At 39.9% G+C, this 20,460-nt stretch overlaps 1 protein-coding gene across 8 annotated transcripts in view; it reads left to right on the forward strand.

Annotated features, from left to right (window-relative positions):
* Positions 1–20,460, forward strand: part of LOC136876309 (putative helicase mov-10-B.1) — a 481,476-nt gene that overhangs the window by 26,098 nt on the left and 434,918 nt on the right. For 7 of the 8 annotated variants that reach the window (XR_011018462.1, XM_068228374.1, XM_068228371.1 and 4 more), the window contains exons 2-3: positions 8,277–8,321; positions 8,624–8,814. Coding sequence is in view for 7 of the 8 variants with exons in the window: in XM_068228374.1 (XP_068084475.1) it covers positions 8,310–8,321; positions 8,624–8,814 (203 nt within the window). In the remaining variant the exon portion in view is untranslated. Of the gene's footprint in view, positions 1–8,276; positions 8,322–8,623; positions 8,815–20,460 lie in introns of those variants that run through there. The other variant, XM_068228375.1, reaches the window with a different exon arrangement.

Genomic DNA, 20,460 nt, shown 5'->3' on the forward strand with positions numbered 1-20,460 from the left:
CTTTTGGGGATTATTGTAAGTATTTGGGTGTTAATATAAGGAAAGATCTTCATTGGGGTAATCAAATAAATGGGATTGTAAATAAACGATACAGATCTCTGTACATGGTTATGAGGGTGTTAAGTGGTTGTAGCAAGGATGTAAAGGAGAGGGCATATAAGTCTCTGGTAAGACCCCAACTAGAGTATGGTTCCAGTGTATGGGACCCACACCAGGATTACTTGATTCAAGAACTGGAGAAAATCCAAAGAAAAGCAGCTCGATTTGTCCTGGGTGATTTCTGACAAAAGAGTAGCATTACAAAAATGTTGCAAAGTTTGGGCTGGGAAGAACTGGAAGAAAGAAGATCAGCTGCTCGACTAAGTGGTACGTAATACCATTATAAATGGTCTGTTGTCGGTACCACCGCCGTCTCAATCTCTATATACTGCCTGCTCTGTGCGGCGAGAATTGCGTTTACAGCGACATTGCAGTTGGCAGCACTTACTGCACCCACAGCACATGTTGGTTAAATGAGTGTTGGTCCTAACACCAATATAAAATTAAAAATAATCCTTAACATGTTACTAATTGAGAGGATAATGCACATACAGAAACTAATATTTCACATTTGAGCTTGGCTTAAGATATAGAAACGTAAAATATATAAAATCTTACCAGTTACAGTAGATATATTAGGATCATCCTATGCTGCATGGTACATACAAATTTCAGAATTTTCTCGACACGAGTAACGGAGCACCTTCTCAGTCCTTTTCTTTCTCTTATTTACCAGCAGTGGACGCAAAAAAAATGTCTATCACTATTTCGTTGACCCTTTGTTCATGACCAGTTTTCAGGATACGTTTTATAGCACATAATGCAGTGCGTGCGTTTGTCATGTCATTAAATCCACCACCCAATCTCACTGAACTAAATAGAGCTTCTATTGCGTCTCCAGAAAATCATCTAATGAGAACATTAAATAACTGATTTTTTAATAGGTAAGACACACATTCCACTATAGATTTCACCGTTCGCGAGACAGCATCTGCCGTCTCATTAGTCAGACACTTCATTTTTTCACGTTTTGATTCCAACCGAATTATTTTAACGTACTCAATGAAATCATCATTCAACCATTGTAAGTATTTTATCTGCTTGCGAATAGAAATGCACACAGTCTGGATTGTTTTGCCGAAAGGCTTTACAGTAATCATTTCTGAACTAAAAGGGATAGATCGTAGACTCTACGCCTTTAATGGAAGTAGGCAGCAGCGCTAGAGAACTTATTTGAAAGTCGGATTACAAGAAAACACAACAGTTGATTCGCGAGAGCAGGAGATTTTACAATATCTGTGCCAAATACACCTTCAACATTGACTACGCAAAGGAACTTGTCACTGGTTCAGTCGTAGAGTAGCCGTACCTAATTAGCCATTTAATCTGCGATCACTGTTACACTCCTATCTGTTGGTCTAAGACTTTTACATTCAGCTCTAAGTGTCTCCTTCACTAATTGGGAAATCCCGACAAACACCATCAACATTTTTCATTTAGGCTACCTGTCCAGAGTACTTTGTGACGGAGCTGACACTAGACCAGCAGTCCTGCCATATTCGTAACCGTTTGGGATACTATTCCCCATGCCACATAGTACCGCATGATTTGTTCTGACTGCCCGTATTTTGTCTTGCGAAAATTATGGATTTGATTTTTAAAAACGGTCGTTTTTCCTTTGTTCGCCTGCTTCCTTTATTTTATTCAGACGATCAATTTCTGGGTTGTCTTCGAATTGTCTCTGTAGTCTTAACTTTATTATGATTAGTCATCAGCTGTTATCGCAGTCTCAGAATTATTGATCGGAGCCTCTAATGTCTGATTTTCTGATCACTGCTGTCATTCTTACTCGTTGGAATCGTTGTGCAAATTAATTTCGTACTCGTCATCCATTGTATATCCTGCAGCTGAAGAGCTTGTTTCATCACAGATTTCTTCCGAAGAAATACCTTGTCACTGTCTGGTCTTTCGTGGAGCTATTTTTCTGGTTTGAAGGTAATGGGGATAATTCGAAGACAGACTATGCACTCTCTCTGGCTTCAATATTTTTTTCTTTTAGTTTTATCTTTTATCTTCATCTCTAAAATTCAGGCTACAATTTTCTCGAAGTCTTTACTTGCAGGGATAACAGGAATCCTCACACCTGAAAAATTTGGATTTCCTGTTTTGATATACAGTGAGGAACACAACAATTAATCATTTTACAACCAGAGACACACAAATAAATGCTCGATGCATACGCACTGGAAGAGAATAACGTGGGTACGGAGATAAGTTGGGTGCGTTAGCTGGCGCCCCTAGCGGAGGTTCGTGACACTAAGAGCTCACGCTGAGAAGCATGTTAAGCGCATAGCATAGAGCAGGCAGTATATAGGATTGAGACGGCGGTGGTCGGTACCAACTGATGAGCGCAACTTAGCACAACGGGGGCGAAATGCTGGCGACCAGGAATGAGTTAGCTGGAAAATTTATAATGTCCAACAACAGACCATTTATAATGGTATTATAAATTTACTCATTCGGGACAAATATTTCAGGTTCCTATGGAAATCAGAATCTATATCATAAGTGCTATGTTCCAAGCTGTCAGCGGAGAAATGGTGTGGAATGACATTAGTAGACGAATAAGTTTAAGTGGCGTCTTTAAAAGTAGGAAAGATCACAATATGAAGGTAATGTTGGAATTCAAGAGGACAGATGGGGGCAAATATTCATTTATGGGAAGGGGAGTTAGGGATTGGAATAACTTACCAAGGGAGATGTTCAATAAATTTCCAATGTCATTGAAATCATTTAAGAAAAGGCGCTGCCCTAAATGCTGATCAGTATTGATTGATTCTAAAAGCTGCTGGTCCAGTCCTCTCCATCTAGTCCCTAAGAGATGGAACTGGCGCCCATGTGGGGATTATCGTGCACTCAGTTCCATCACAGTATTTGATAGATACCCATTTCCTCATCTACAGAATTTCAACAGTCAACTCTCAAACAAAACCATATTCTCCAAAGTAGACCTCATTAGAGCTTATCATCACATCCCTGTTGTACCAGAAGGCATCCCAAAGACAGCTGTCATTACTCCATTTGGTCTTTTTGAATTTTTGAAATTACCATTTGGACTTCGCAATGCACAAACATTTCTGCGTTATATTCATGGTGTTTTGTCGGACTTGACTTTTGCTTATTCTTATCTTGATGATATCCTGTTAGCATCATCATCAGAGGATTGAACATATGGTCCACCTACAACAACTTTAATATCAATGTTGGAAAGTACATTTTTGGTGAAAAAGGAATTTAGTTTCTGGGTTACCTTGTTTAAAACCGAGGAGTTTCACCTCTAGCGGACAGAGTACAGGTCATCAAAGATTTCCACGTCCTACAACAGTAGCAGAACTTCGATTTTTGGGACTTGTGAATTTCTGTCAACGCTCTTTACCACATACTGTAGAAACTCAACCCTTATTTGACCTTTGCAAAAACGTGAAGAAGGATATCTGTCCAATTGCGTGGAATCACATAGTGGAATCATTCACCAAGTTGAAAGAAGAGCTGGCTAATGCAGCCCTGCTTGCTCACCCATCACCTGATCTGCCCTTAATCTTAATGGTTGATGCTTCGGACTATGCCATAGGAGCCTCACTATAACAGCTGATGTACGGAGGTCATACGCCACAACCACTTCCGTTCTTTTCCAAGTATCTCAGACACGCAATACAATTATAGCACCTACAATCGTGAATTGTTGGCTGCCTATTCTGCTGTGAAACATTTCAGATATCTGCCAGAAGGCAGGCAGTTCACAATATTTTCACACCACAAACCATTATCGTTTGTTTTCAAGCAATGCTTGGACAAAGCAACACCTAGACAACAGCGACACCTTGATTTTCTTGCACAGTTCACTACGGATATTAAATATCTCTCAGGCGGACAGAATATCCCTGCTGACACATGCTCTAGTGTTGCAGATATTATGTTGCCAACAAGTATTTCCTATGAAGATATAGCTATTTCCTACGAAGATATAGCTAAGTCACAACAGAACGATAGAGAATTGGAAAATCTTAAAAATACAGAAACCAGCTCATTGAAATTCACCACCATGGTTCTATCTGATTGAACTAAGTTGGTTTGTGACAATTCTACAGAGAAACTGACTGTATATCCCACCATCCTACAGAGAAAAGGTTTTCCACGTATTGCATGGCTTAGCTCATCCCAGGATCAAAGGAACAATGGATTTAAAACAACAGCGCTTTGTTTAGCCTTCAGTGAAACAAGATGTAAACTGTGCATTCATTGTTAAAGAGCAAAAGTTTTCAAACACACAAATAGTGCTATCAGAACTTCCAGTCAAGTCAGTGATCGCTTCTCTCACATTCATGTGGACATAGTAAGACCACTACCTTGTTCTCAAGGCTTCGCATACCTACTTACGATGACACAGATTCACACGCTGGCCAGAAGCAGTACCACTAAAGGACATTACTGCAGAATCTGTTGCTAGTACTCTCTTGTCATCATGGATTACATGTTTCAGTATCCCTAAATTCATCACCACCGACAGAGGACAACAGTTTGATTGCCAGCTGTTCACGCACCTTATAAGAGCTTTGGGAATACATTACATAACAACTACTGCTTATCATCCCGCTTCCAATGGGAAAGTTGAGCGTTGGCATCGCAATCTCAAGCCTGCGTTAAGAGCTCGCTCCTCAGATGACTAGGTGAACAACTTACCTACCATCTTAATGGGTCTCTGTGCATATGTGATTCCAGAATACTATGTCACTCCAGTAGAAATGGCTCCTGGTGTTAGACACAAACTTCCAGCTGATTTCTTTGATTCAACACCATTGGCCGGTGACATTCCCTCTTTTGTCTTCAACCTGAAGCAGCACCTGGCCTCACTGAAGTCAATCAACATTAGACATCACTGTGCAAAATCTTCGATTTATCAACATTCTAACCATTGAAATTTACACAACAAATGGGAAGACTACTGTTATGGTGATAAATATTCCAACTAGTACATCAGAAAAATTTTCAACGTATATTCCATTTTAACGTATTCTCACCTGAATGTGTTTTAACCAATTTAACTCAAGAAGAAACACCAAATGTTCATTCCTAATCTAATTTTCTACAATAGGAACATATGTTTTATACATATTTTATTCTTCAAATCTACTTGGTGGTTAACACGACAATAATATTGACTTTCAGCAAAAAGTTAAAAGAAGAGGATCCATTTCAATTCCAGACGAATGCCGATTAAAAAACTTCTCACCAATATAAATATATATTTTTTAGACAGCACTGTAAAATTGTACTACAATAGTTTTAACTTGTGTTTGTAACATTCAAGTCAAACTTTTTAATCATGATATTGAAAATAACTTTTAACATCACAACGTCTCATTCCAATTTTATATGACCAATAATTGTAAACAGTCTTAATTGTAATTATTTGTTTAAAGGTTATCCATTGTGCTGATGATGCCCATTAAGAAGGGCCAAGCATGTTCACGATCTTTCTATTTTTTATAATTATTTAACCACAAAATGTGGTACTGTAAGTATTGACTAGGTTAACATTAAACGAATATTTTGTAAATTGTATGTAATCACTGTCGTCAATACGGACCAAAAATGAGGTTAATGACTTGTAACATACCACTTAGTTGAGCAGCTCTTCTTTCTCTCAATTCTTCCCAGCCCAAACTTTGCAACATTTTTGTAACACTACTCTTTTGTCGGAAATCACCCAGAACAAATTGAGCTGCTTTTCTTTGGATTTTTTTTTTTTCCAGTTCTTGAATCAGGTAATCTTGGTGAGGGTCCCATACACTGGAACCATACTCTAGTTGAGGTCTTACCAGAGACTTATATGCTCTCTCCTTTACATCCTTACTACAACCCCCTAAACATCCTCATAACCATGTGCAGACATCTGTACCCTTTATTTACAATCCCATTTATGTGATTACCCCAATGATGTTTCCTTATATTAACACCTAGATACTTACAATGATCCCCAAAATGAACTATCACCCCATCAACGCAGTAATTAAAACTGAGAGGACTTTTCCAAATTGTGAAACACACAACCTGACTTTTAACCCCGTTTATCAACATACCATTGCCTACTGTCCATCTCTCAACATTTTCAAGCTCACGTTGCAGTAGCTCACAATCTTGTAACTTATTTATTACTCTATAGAGAATAACATCATCCACAAAAGCCTTACCTCTGATTCCACTCCTTTACACATATCATTTATATATATCAGAAAACATAAAGGTTCGATAATACTGCCTTGAGGAATTCCCCTCTTAATTATTACAGAGCAGGTAAAGCTTCACCTACTCTTCATTCTCTGAGATCTATTTTCTAGAAATATAGCAACCCATTCATTCACTCTTTTGTCTAGTCCAATTGCACTCATTTTTGCCAGTAGTCTCCCATGATCCACCCTATCAAATGCTTTAGACAGGTCAATCGCGATAGTCCATTTGACCTCCTGAATCCAAGATAACTGCTATATCTTGCTGGAATCCTACAAGTTGAGCTTCAGTGGAATAACCTTTCCTAAAATCAAACTGCCTTCTATGGAACCAGTTATTAATTTCACAAACATGTCTAATATAATCAGAAAGAATGCCTTCCCAAAGCTTACATGCATTGCATGTCAGACTTACTGGCCTGTAATTTTCAGCTTTGTCTATCACCCTTTCCTTTATACACAGTGGCTACTGTAGCAACTCTCCATTCACCTGGTATAGCTCCTCCGACCAAACAATAATCAAATAAGTACTTCAGATATGGTACTATATCCCAACCCATTGTCTTTAGTATATCCCCAGAAATCTTATCAATTCCAGCCGCTTTTCTAGTTTTCTACTTTTGTATCTTATTGTAAATGTCATAGTTATCATATGTAAATTTTAATACTTCTTTAGCCTTAGTCTCCTCCTCTATCTCAACATTATCCTTGTAACCAACAATCTTTACCTACTGCTGACTGAATACTTCTGCCTTTTGAAGATCCTCACATACACACTCCCCTTGTTCATTAATTATTCCTGGAATATCCTTCTTGGAACCTGTTCCTGCCTTAAAATACCTATACATACCCTTCCATTTTTCACTAAAATTATGCTTGCCATCATGTTATCCTTAGCTGCCTTCTTTGCTAGATTCAATTTTCTAGTAAGTTCCTTCAATTTCTCCTTACTTCCACATACATTTCTAATTCTATTTCTTTCCAGTCTGCACCTCCTTCTTAGTCTCTTTATTTCTCTATTATAATGAGGTGGGTCTTTACCATTCCTTACCTCCCTTAAAGGTACAAACCTGTTTTTGCATTCCTCAACAATTTCTTTAAACCCATCCCAGAGTCTGTTTAAATTTTTATTTACCGTTTTCCACCGATCATAGTTACTTTTTAGAAACTGCCTCATGCCTGCTTTATCAGCCATATGGTACTGCCTAATAGTCCTACTTTTAAGACCTTCCTTTCTATCACATTTATTTTTAACTATGACAAAAACAGCTTCATGATCACTAATACCATCTGTCACTTCAGTTTCTCTATAGAGCTCATCTGGTTTTATCAGCACCACATCCAGGATATTTTTCCCTCTGGTTGGTTCCATCAATTTCTGAATCAGCTGTCCTTCCCATATTAACTTATTTGCCATTTGTTGGTCATGCTTCCTGTCGTTCACATTTCCTTCCCAATTGACATCTGGTAAATTCAGATATGTGACAGTATCATATCTTGGGTTCCCTAGATTCTCCGTTAATTTTTCATAATCGTTGTCTGTGACTGTACAGTATAGTATTTGAATAGATAACATTATTTTCACTATACATCATAAAGCTTTCAGATTTATGATGGGTACCGGTACATAGTGTGAAACTTACTACAACCCATATAATCTATAACTGCACAAAGTGCTTGGAGAATAAACTTGTATACTGTTGGTGCATTCCTAAAGTAAACCTGTCTCTTTCTTGCAGTTTCTAATACTTTTCCTCATATGATGAATTTATGGATGAGTTGCACTATCAAAAGTTGAAATCATATTTCTTTACATTTTGTTGTCCTTGAGAGATTTTTGTTACGAGTTAAAGTACCTTGTGTAGATGATAAATTGTTTTATAGCCTGGCCATAGAAGGTTCATTTATGATTCAACATTTATAATAATATTATCCCTTTTTTTCTTGCAGACTGATTTCCGTTAGGAGACATTTCTGTTCAACATGGCCTTTGCAGTAAGTGTGACTTATTCACTTTTGGAAGCAATAAATTAAATTATTTATACAAATATTATTTTATCTTCTCTTTCACACTTTGTTCTACTGCTTATCCAACTAATTGATGTTTGTATGTTTCAAGTAATCTTTCAAACAATGTTACAAAAGCTTCCTTTTTTTTGACTGAAAAGTTGTGTATTCCTTATAATTTTAATCTCCATTACAACTCTTACGTTTATATTAGTTGTTTTAATATTTGTTTATATTCCATGGTGAATTATGGTGTACAAGTGTTTACTACTGTTTTGTTTTATTTTCAGAGAGAAAGGGGTGTCAGAGGCTTTTGGCAATGGAGGGCACAGGTTTCACAGTATCCTAGAGGAAGATTTCGTTGTCCATTGTGTGTTCATTGTCCTCTAGAATTTGATGCATTGAGTGAAGCTTTCCAGAATCATCTAAATGACCCTAATCACAAATACAATTTTGTCTGTCATGAGTTTCAAAACAGAAGGTATGTATATTTCTCAGTATTAAGGCCTGCAATATATGCTTCACTACACAGGGAATGAGTTATCTAATATCGACTATCCCTACATAACCTTATTTACTCATGTCATTTTCCCGTTTTTGAAACAATTTTGAACCTAATAAAATGGAAGGGAAAAATATGCAAACTTAATTTCGACAAAAATTCTGATGGGATTCCACATTTTCAGTATGGTCCTTTAGTCCTTGAGTTACCACTAGCATACGGATGTCCTCCTTCCAAAAGAAAGGTTGTTCCTCTTCATGAATCTACACAGCTACTCTCCGCTTTAGATTCCTAAATTGCTTTTCTCTGCGTCTCCAGTATTTCGTGCAAAACTGAGTAGCCATCGTTTATCCAGTTACTTTCTTCTTCTTATTCTTCTTATTCTTCAATTTCTGCACACTAGCCGGATTTTAGTCCCCAAAACGATAGGGCTCTTCTTGGCACACTGCAACTGTCCTTTCTATTTATGCCATTTGTGTATATGTGATGGCTTTACACAAAACTCGCATGCTGCAGCATGATTATAGTTATTTTGTGGGAACGAGAGCACTGTTAATTTATACTGTGTCCTGTAAGTCCTGTTTTCCTTGTCTATCATTAACCACTATTCACTTACTACCAGTAATGTAAAAGTAATTAACGCAGAGACCAGTATATGTTGATGATGTAGTATGCGCCTCTTGCTTGGTTGTTACACATAGACCAACATTATCTGTAGCTTGCCAGGCTGAGTTGTCTCATGACTGTGGTGTTGCCACTTGCGCTTCTCAGTCACCACCTACATACTGATGTCCAGCAATTGAAACAAAGAGGCAACGGCTGGACAGGCATTGTTAAACATAATAACTTTTTATGCAAATGAATGAAATGTTTTATTCCATTCATCCCAACTAGATTATGTTAAATAACAACAATTACCTATTAGTTAACTCTTTCCTGAGGGTAGCATAATAAAACATACTGGACTCGCACATTGTCTCCCATGGTTTGCATAGTAGAGCATACCTTACTTTCAAACAGACTACTTCTGCCATCTGTCTGCTAAACATATAACCTTTTGGAACCAGTGATTCATTATGCTTCCTAGATATAAGTAAACTGCACAGAATGCTAAAATAGTTTTTATATATTTTCTTAGATAAAACAGATAGGTGAATGAATGTAAACACATCGCAGCAACATGGCTGCATGTAACCAGTTTGGTGAAGAGGATATTTGTTACGAATTAGATTGTTGATGATGATGATGATGATGATGGTTGTTTAAAGGGGGCTAACATCTAGGTCGTCAGCACCATGAATTAGATCAATATGTTGGCGAATGCAATGATAAGTTTGAAATTTGTAGGGATAATGATAAAAGTGCTGTGGGGAACATTTGGGCAGAAGATAAACCTGGGGGAAATTGGAATATGTTGCAAGGGACAGGAGATGCTCATTCAGGTACCATCCCCTATTAAATTATTAGGCCTACTTGGACAAATAATTATCAGTTTCGATCTTCCAGTTAATTTGGTTTGCCACGGTATCCCCTGCCTGTCGTAAGAGGCGACTAAACGGTGCGACCAAGGGATGATTGTCTTGGAACCATGAAACTACTTGTGATTAGTACCACCACGTGGAGAGCATCATAGGTCGCTTTTACTTGTGCGTAGTACCACTATATTAGGTACCAAATAGGTTTGTGATTAGTAGCACACAGGAGCACCGTGTGGTCGGCTTTTGCAGTACCTGTGATTAGTACCACCATACGAGCAGGACCATGGGATGATAGCTACTATGGTTCTGCCTTGCCTGTGATTAGTACCCACTATATGAGGAACACCACGGGATAGGGGAAGGTCCCTGTGGTTAGTACTCTTATGTGATGAACACCATAAGTTTGCGTTGGCTGTAAATGGCGCCGCAAAGTGAGAAAAACATAGGTCTGTATTATGTGTCGAATTTCATAACCTGTGAGTTGTACCATGATGTGTGGAATACCACGAGTCTCTGCTACTTTTGATTAGTACTGCAACAGGACAAATACCATGGTTCTACTTTCCTAGCGATCAGTACCGTTATGAGGGGCTGATAACTTGGATTTTGGAACCCCTTTAGACTGCAAGCATCATAGTTTGAGTATTATGCTCTAGCAGCAGTCCCTTGGTCAGTAATCCTATTCTTTTACGTCAGTTTGTGTAAATGTAAAGCATTGTGGGTCGCATCCACTGATTGTTTTAAATTCATGTCCATCCATTCATTCTTCGTTCTCACGCTTTGAATTCTGGTCAGTGGAGAATTTTAGACTTTTAATTTGTCATTCCCTTTTTGTCTCATTTCGTACCATTAGGGGCTGATGACCTCGATGTTAGGCCCCTTTAAATAACAATCATCATTATCATCATCATCATCATCATCATCATTTGGTTTCTGACAGCCTGTACGTAATCTTCCAGCTGGTGCCAATTTTTCTTCCAACTTTATTCAGTTCTCTGTATTACCAAGAAAATAAGAGCCCCATCAGGTCGAGGAATTCAGACTGACTTTAAGTACAAGCAACTTGACATAACCTTGCACCACTGGCATAGGTGCCCCCCTGTTGTTTTATGTACAGTACAAACAAATTAAGAACTTACGCCAAAATGTTAAATTAACGTAGCGACAGCGGATCTACTAGCAAGGCTCAGTAGGGCCATACATAATTCTCCATATCTGTACTGCTTAAAGGAGCTTGAATGAAAGGAAAACACTTAGCATTGGGATGCGCAGGAATATTCCCCCGTAGAAGTCTCAGTATTGGGAATATAACTGAGTGTTGACAAATGTCAAAAGATGAGGAGAAGGGCAATTAGCAAGGGATTACTCTGTAGGGGGCAGGAACATGACTGCAGAGATAACAGGTGCCACGGCCAGAAACAGTTGCAAGCTAACAACATCAAGTCAGCTTTTGTATAAACTCAGTTCTTGGAAACAACGTCACGTGGTTGCGATTATTGCGTTGTACCGTGTTTGAGATATGTGCTGTATATAACTTGTAGTGTTGGGAAGACTATGCCGGGATTGTTAACGGCACATTAGTTCATTTTGTGCCATATTAGTGGCATTTTAGAAGATGGACCATTTTGTCATGAAGCCTCAACTGTGTACATCCTCGATAAGTTATGAAAAAGTATTGTATTCTAACAGCAGCACTAGCATGTGGTAGCAAGACACGGTCGCAGATGTGTGTGTAGTTCTATAGGTAGGCCTGTCTGTTTTGTCAGATGGCTGGGGACTGATTGGAACTTCAAATAGCATCATCAAAAGTGTGGGTAACTATTTTGTAATCGGCTGGCGTGACAGCTCAGTTCCAATGGTTCTGTGTTCTCAGCAAGACAGCTGAGGTTTGAATCGCAGTTGATGCATGCAGAATTTTTGAAATGGGAAGTCACGTTCTGTTGATCTGGAGTATACTTAAAACCGCAGATCCCGTCGCTAATGATTATAAGATTTAAAATCCCACGAGCCCTAAGCTTGCTTATTTTTTTTTTTTAGTACTTTTAAATCGTTACGACATGATTTATGGTGGTGTATTTAGAGTATCCAACCATTCTTCGGGCTTACTTTGTAGCTTAAATTGTGAGTGGATTCAGTGGCGTACTCAGTGGGTGGGGAAAGTTGTGTGGATACAACTTTACCTCGAGAGGGGGATATGCAAAGAAAGCCGGTCCTGCCGAGTATGCTGACGGATCTTCAATAAATATTGGTGGTTTTGATTGTTACTGTACCGGGCGGTACACCTCCACGCCGCTAATTTAAAATGTGCGCCAGTTGAAACTCCTCTGCTGGAGGAAGTCTGAACTTTATTGACGGTATTAATTTTCTACTTTCACAGAAGATGTCACTACCTGTAAATTTCGGAGTTTTAGAACTGTGTCATTTTTGATGTGTTTTTGTTTTGCTTGAAGTAAGAAGTGTGAACTTTCTCTTCTAGAGGACACTACTGAAGAACTACAATAGTGCACCCTAGTGCGAAGAAAAATAACTGTTCTTTGGAGAAAATTTTATTTCAAAAGTTTGTTCTTTGTTAAATTTCTTTCTGTTATTGTTTAAGTTGGCTGTATACCCCTCTCTTTCCCCTTGTTTTGCATTTAACCAATCCCGAATTTCCGTTATTAATTTCTGACCTATCATAGGTATCTTCCCCCAACTTGAATATGTTGCTGTATCCTACCCAATAAAAAGTTTGTGGGAGGGTGTTTTCATTCCCCTAACACCTAGAACCTTCCGCGAGAGTATATAAACTGCTGATTTTAGGGTCTCTGCGCCACTTCTGTTCCATCTTTCTGTGTGTAAAGTACATAGCAGGGGGCGGGAAGCGCCTCTTTCTTCGGCAGCGGTCAACAACAAGGTAATGGCCAATTAATAACTTCTTTCTTTGCTAGCTCAGCAGTTTAACTCTCGGGGCGGGTCCGAAGTTTTTCCATTATGTAACCTTCCGTAAAATGTAAAGAAACTGGTATCTATCCTATCTTTTAAACTGCATATCGGGATAGAGAGTGCTTAACCCTCTCGAGCTCCCAATCATATTGTTTTGAGGTGAACTTATTTTCTCAACCTATTCTTCGTTAACGTAAAACAAATTGTTCTTTTCTAAAGTCACCTCTGTAGTATGGGATTAGCCCTTGCATTAGTGGCCTAGAGCCGGATTAGGTTTTAAAAACAAGTGTATTAGGAGTGCAGATCGCCTCCTCTCAAATTGTTATTTTAGAGGTCATGTAATTACCCCTTTTCATTTAATAGACCTCAGTAGGTTGGGTATTTTACCCCTGTGTCTATGTCCTGTGAGGACAACTTGAAGGTGGAGTTCGGTGTGGTCTTTGAGAGGCTTAAAGTTGAGAGCGAGTGGCTCTTTTTGTAAATTGAGTGTTGTATGCCTCGTGGAGGCTTTTCAGTGTAATTTGGAGCTAGGGCTCCTAGGCATGAATGGGATTTTCTGCCCCTCTGTTGAAACTTGTGTTTGGGGTAAAACTGAGCTGATTGCCCAAGCATTGTGTTTTCAGGGCTCGAAGCCCAAATCCTGTAAATATTGTAACTCCCTTTGACTTGCTACTTTGTACCTGCCATGCTTGTTATTTCTTTGTTTTTGAAAAGAAAATATAACCTTGTTAAATTTTAAATTAATTTTACTTTCGTAGTTTGAGACCCGTTCACACCCGCACCTTCTTTCACGCATAACTACCACAAAAACACGGTAACAGTTACGATGTAATTATATCCAACAATCAAAATCATAAGCTTCTGTACTGTTAACATAAAGCGGCTGCATTATTGATACTGGTCGTAAAATTAATAATATCGTTCTTCTTTTGTGAGGAAGTAGAATCTTCATTTAATTAGTCTTTTTAAAAAGGAACCACTTTGGTCCATGCCCCGTGAAGGTGAAGTGTCATAGATATTTCGATTACAGGATGCACCAACCCATTCCTTTCTTAACTCTGTCAGTGCCGGAAATCGAATGCAGGATGTCTTAAATCACATCCCTACAAGGCTCCTTAGCTTCCAGGTAATTCTACCGTCCGGTCTCCTGCATTTAGGACAGTTGGAAAATGTACGTCTTAATAAATGCTCCTCATAAAACCTTTGTAAAAATAATAACTGTACCTATTTATAACAATAATTACAAACGCCTCCTTTTCATGTGGCTCAGTTGGTTGAGTTGCTGTCCTTCTGAGTCCGAGTTCGCAGGTTCGAATCCAGGCTTAGGTTGGTGGTGCTTAAAAGGGTGTCGTAATTGCAACAGCTCCGTGTCATTGGCTTCTGGCACATTAAAAATTCTCCTGCTGAATAAACTTCAGACGCTCCGATGTCTGTTAAGAACTAGTGTTTGGGATGTACTTTACACAAATAAAAGTACTATCTCCCATAAATACGCCACTGACACAGACTACCATATACTAGCACTGGCTCCAGGGTTGTAGACCATAGGATGAGACTAATCTTGAGGGTTACACACCCGCAGGGAATCAGTCTACCAAGCAGTCTCTACGTGTCGAAACTTTACTTGGTTTGGAATGTGTATTGCCAAAGTATGTGGTTAAGAAAGATTTTAGTGACATTGTGAAAGCAACTGAATTTTACGAAAGTGATCTTGAAAATGCAAACAAAGACATTCTGGAGGCGGAGTGGTATTTGTGGAAGCTGAAATGCAGAATCTCATCAGAAAATCAATCAAAGACTGTGATTGAAGTTCTAAAAGAAATCGACAAGACACCTTTTCCAAACATTGCTACTCTTCTTACAATCTCGGCTGTTATTCCAGTAACTGCAGCATCTGTGGAGAGAAGCTTCTCCACTCTGAAGAGGCTGAAGACATATTTGAGGAGTAAAACAGATGCAGAAAGGCTGACGGCTCTTGCACTCAAGGCAGTACATAGAGATATCAATGTGGATATTGGCAAGGTTGTGAAACATTATGCTCGAAGACTACCTCTTTCAGAGAAGCAAACTGCTTGTTCTTAAACAATGTACTGATATACAGGGTGTAAGGATATGAGTATAAATATTTCTTATAGCAGTCAAGAACAATGTTACAAACCAGTATACAATCATACACTGACTGACAGAGCAAATGCAACACCAAGAAGGAGTGGTCAGAACTTTATGCCAATTGCAGGGTAGACTGACGTCACTGAGGTATGCTCATGGTGTGAAATGCGCCGCTGTGCTGCACACGTAGCGAACGATAAATGGGACACGGCGTTGGCGAATGGCCCACTTCGTACAGTGATTTCTCAGCCGACAGTCATTGTAGAACGTGTTGTCGTGTGCCACAGGACACGTGTATAGCTAAGAATGCCAGGCCGCCGTCAACGGAGGCATTTCCAGCAGACAGACGACTTTACGAGGGGTATGGTGATCGGGCTGAGAAGGGCAGTTTGGTCGCTTCGTCAAATCGCAGCCGATACCCATAGGGATGTGTCCACGGTGCAGCGCTTGTGGCGAAGATGGTTGGCGCAGGGACATGTGGCATGTGCGAGGGGTCCAGGCGCAGCCCAAGTGACGTCAGCACGCGAGGATCGGCGAATCCGCCGCCAAGCGGTGGCAGCCCCGCACGCCACGTCAACCGCCATTCTTCAGCATGTGCAAGACACCCTGGCTGTTCCAATATCGACCAGGACAATTTCCCGTCGATTGGTTGAAGGAGGCCTGCACTCCCGGCGTCTGCTCAGAAGACTACCATTGACTCCACAGCATAGACGTGCACGCCTGGCATGGTGCCGGGCTAGAGCGACTTGGATGAGGGAATGGCGGAACGTCGTGTTCTCCGATGAGTCACGCTTCTGTTCTGTCAGTGATAGTCACCGCAGACGAGTGTGGCGTCGGCATGGAGAAAGGTCAAATCCGGCAGTAACCGTGGAGCGCCCTACCGCTAGACAACGCGGCATCATGGTTTGGGGCGCTATTGCGTATGATTCCACGTCACCTCTAGTGCGTATTCAAGGCACGTTAAATGCCCACCGCTACGTGCAGCATGTGCTGCGGCCGGTGGCACTCCCGTACCTTCAGGGGCTGCCCAATGCTCTGTTTCAGCAGGATAATGCCCACCCACACACTGCTCGCATCTCCCAACAGGCTCTACGAGGTGTACAGATGCTTCCGTGGCCAGCGTACTCTCCGGATCTCTCACCAATTGAACACGTGTGGGATCTCATTGGACGCCGTTTGCAAACTCTGCCCCAGCCTCGTACGGACGACTTACTGTGGGAAATGGTTGACAGAGAATGGAGAACCATCCCTCAGGACACCATCCGCACTCTTATCAACTCTGTACCTCGACGTGTTTCTGCATGCATCGCCGCTCGCGGTGGTCTTACATCCTACTGAGTCGATGCCATGCGCATTGTGTAACCTGCATATCGGTTTGAAATAAACATCAATTATTCGTCCGTGCCGTCTCTGTTTTTTCTCCAACTTTCATCCCTTTCGAACCACTCCTATTGGTGTTGCATTTGCTCTGTCAGTCAGTGTATTTTTGTAACCTGCGAAACGTTTTGGGAGCAAAGGAACACAGTTTTGGGAGTAGGCAACAGCTTGACTGCATTAGTAAACAAGTTCAGTGCCCCTCCACTACATGCGCTCCCCTTCTGTTGTGTAACATGTCATTTTAATACAAAAAGATGGCTAGACGCAGTGCCCAAGTGAGAAAGTCATCAGGCGGGGACGGGGCGGATAATCATAAACTCAAAATTATATACCTGATAAATGAGTACCACGAAGCTGCAATATCGACATTGTTAGCCATTGATCATGCCTAAGTAATTAATAGAGGACAAAACATAAAAACTGCACATACGTATATTAGCGTCACAAAACTGTAACTTTATACTACTACTAGCTATATTACCTGGTGCTACCCAGGCATTTTATTGTTTGTGTACTTTTATGTATTTTATTACCTGTTAATTATGTGTGACGATAATTTTTGTAGATTTTGTTAATGTGATGTTGATTGATTAAGAACTATTTTGTAGTTACGAATTTATTGTTAGGTGTTTAATTTCCAGTCTAATAGATTAGTTTTGTTTCTTGTTAATTTAACTAATCTCGATAAGTTTGGACATTTTCTTCACCACCACTTTTTGCCATGCCTACGCAACTGAACTGGCTCTTAAACAGCTTTTGGAGTGCCACAATACAACCTGGTGACTGTGGAAACTGTGGATTTAATGCAAATATTGGTTGTTTTCGATTATTCTTGTATGTGATTCCCTCCCCTAGATTTGCTGGTACCGAGCTCGATAGCTGTAGTCGCTTAAGTGCGGCCAGTATCCAGTAATCGTGAGATAGTGGGTTCGAACCCCACTGTCGGCAGTCCTGAAGATGGTTTTCCGTGGTTTCCCATTTTCACACCAGACAAATGCTGGGGCTGTACCTTAATTAAGGCCACGGCCGTTTCCTTCCCATTCCTAGGCCTTTCCTATCCCATCGTCGCCATATGACATATCTGTGTCGGTGCAACGTAAAGCAAATAGCAAAGAAAAAAAAAGATTTGCTAGAAGGAGTTTTATTCCTCCATTATCTTTTTGAGATAGTAATTCATATTTATACAAAGTTTGGTTGAAAGCTATTCTGGAAGATACTATACACATGTACATCTAAAATTTTGGTATTTTCCTCTTTCCCACCTTTTACTTTTAGGATTTGTATTACATGTTTCTAGTGGTTTTTTTTTTTTTTTTTTTTTTTTTAATTGTGACTTTGAAAGATTGTTTATGAACTCTTTTGCAAATTTGTAAATTTAGAAATAGAGTTGTGTTTATAATTGCACATTCTAGCTGAAGATTATTTTGTTTCGCCTTAACGTATTTCTTCTGGCAGCCCAGATATTCTAGGAAGTGGTTAATCCTTTCAAACAAATAATAAAAATAAGTTATAACATAATATATTTACATGTCGCATTATAGATAGATGTACACGATTCCAACTGTCCTGAGACTGTCACCAATCAGCCAATCGACACCGAAAACTGTGTGAATTTGGACATTTTCTTTATCACCCCTTCTGAATCACCATGCCGATGGGTGCTAAACTTGGACTTAAATGACATCCGGAGTGCCACTATTCATCTCTGTGACACCAGAAACTAGGGATTAGACACCAATATCGGCTGTTTTCGATTATTTTATATGTCACCCCCTCCCCCAGGGGCGACCTACCCCTACGGTATCTTTTCAAGACAGTAACTCATATCTGTACCAAGTTTGCTTGAGAGCTGTGATGGGGTATGACCTTCAATGTAAAGGCATCTGGAGTGTCAGTATTTATGTAAGCGACCCCGAAAACTGTGGATTTGGCAGTAATATTAGTCATTTTCGATTATTTTTTAGTATCGTCCAGGTATTTTTTTTTTTGTCCCTTCTCACCCCTGTGCCGATCCGGGTGAACTTGGACTTAAACAACATGCGGAGTGTCATTCTTTATCTTGTCCGCCTCCGTAGCGTAACTGTTAGTGTTATTAGGTGCCGTCCTCAGGGGTCCGGGTTCGATTCCTTGTACTGCCAGAAATTTAAGAATGGCAGGAGGGCTGGTATGTGATTGAAATGGTACATGCAGCTCACCTCCAATGGGGGTGTGCCTGAAAAGAGCTGCACCACCTCGGGATGAGGACACGAGCTTACTTACTTACTTACTTACTTACTTACTTACTAACTTACTTACTTACTTACTTACTGTTCATCTCAGCGACCCCGGAACCTATGGTTTCAAACTATTTTTGATTATGTTTATATATGCCACCCCTTCCCAACCACAACCCCTAGGGGTGGCTTACCCCACAGTGCTTTTTCCGAGACAGTCATGTAGCAGAATCTCTCCTTTGCTTAGCCTACATTTACGCACGTGCCTATTTCGAACACCAGGCCTGTATTCTACTGCAGAATCCTTGAGCTGATGTTGCCATGGTTACTGCTGGTCATTTCTTCATCCATATCATAGAGGGGGGGGGGGAGTATGATGCCAATATCTCCAAAACTGTAGGTTTTAGGCCCTTAAAACATGGTTTTTGGAGCCCATAGGTCCTTACAGTGTTTTGTTCTACACTTTGTGAGGCTCAAAATGAGCTTTTCTCTTCCTTGTATTGAAAATTGAATATTTTGCCTACATTAGCGTTTGTTAATGTGCCAAAGGGCCTAAATCTAGGGGATGGAGAGGGATGTTAAAATTTCTTGTAGATGGGGTTACTCACAGTGTCCTAGAAGTTAAGTATACAAAATTTGGTTCAAATTGGTGGAACGGTATGGATTTGTATAAGGTACAGACATACATACAGATAGACAGACATTCTGCTTTATACATAATATGATGTCATCCGTTCAGTCAAATCCGACCATCAGCGATTCTATGAATTAGCGCTCTCCAAGTTGTCCTGTTCCACACTGCCTTTTTTCGTTGTTGCAGGGTGAGGGTTGTGTCTGTTTAAATGGTGTCTAACCAATGAGTCCTCTGATGACCTTGTCTTCTTGTACCGCTGATCATTCCTAGCATGATTGTTTTTTTCTAGTGCATCTGATCGCATAACGTGGCCAAAGTAAGCTAGTCTCAGCTTGATAATCTTACCAACCAAATGACATATGGGCCTTGATGCGCTTTAAAACTGCCTTATTGGTGATTTTTGCAGTCCATGGTATTCATAAGATTCTTCGCCAATACCAGAGCTCAAAAGCATCGATCTTCCTTTTGTCTGCCTGTTTCAGCATCCATCTCTCACATCCATAAATAAACAGTGGGAATATAATCACATTGACTAATCTGTATTTGGTAGCCAAACTGATATCTCTGCTCTTCGAGATGGGGGACATGATCATCATAGCGACACGTCCCAACAAAATTCGTCTTTTGATATCAGAACGGCAGTCTCCACTTTGACTGATTTTGGCTCCTAAGAAGATGAAATCCTGCACAGTCTCTATCTCTTCTCCATTTATCTTTAGACAAACTGTACCATGCTCATCCGTAATCATAACGATCTTTTTAATATTGAGATAAGGGCCAATTTTTTCACTTTCATCATTGAGGTGGGAAATTAAAAGATTTAGTTCTTCTGTTTCTGCCAGCAAGGTTGTATCATCAGCATATCTCATTGTTTATAGTTCTTCTTCTAATC

The sequence above is a fragment of the Anabrus simplex genome, chromosome 6 (assembly GCF_040414725.1).
Source record: "Anabrus simplex isolate iqAnaSimp1 chromosome 6, ASM4041472v1, whole genome shotgun sequence".
In the NCBI taxonomy this organism is placed as follows: domain Eukaryota; kingdom Metazoa; phylum Arthropoda; class Insecta; order Orthoptera; family Tettigoniidae; genus Anabrus; species Anabrus simplex.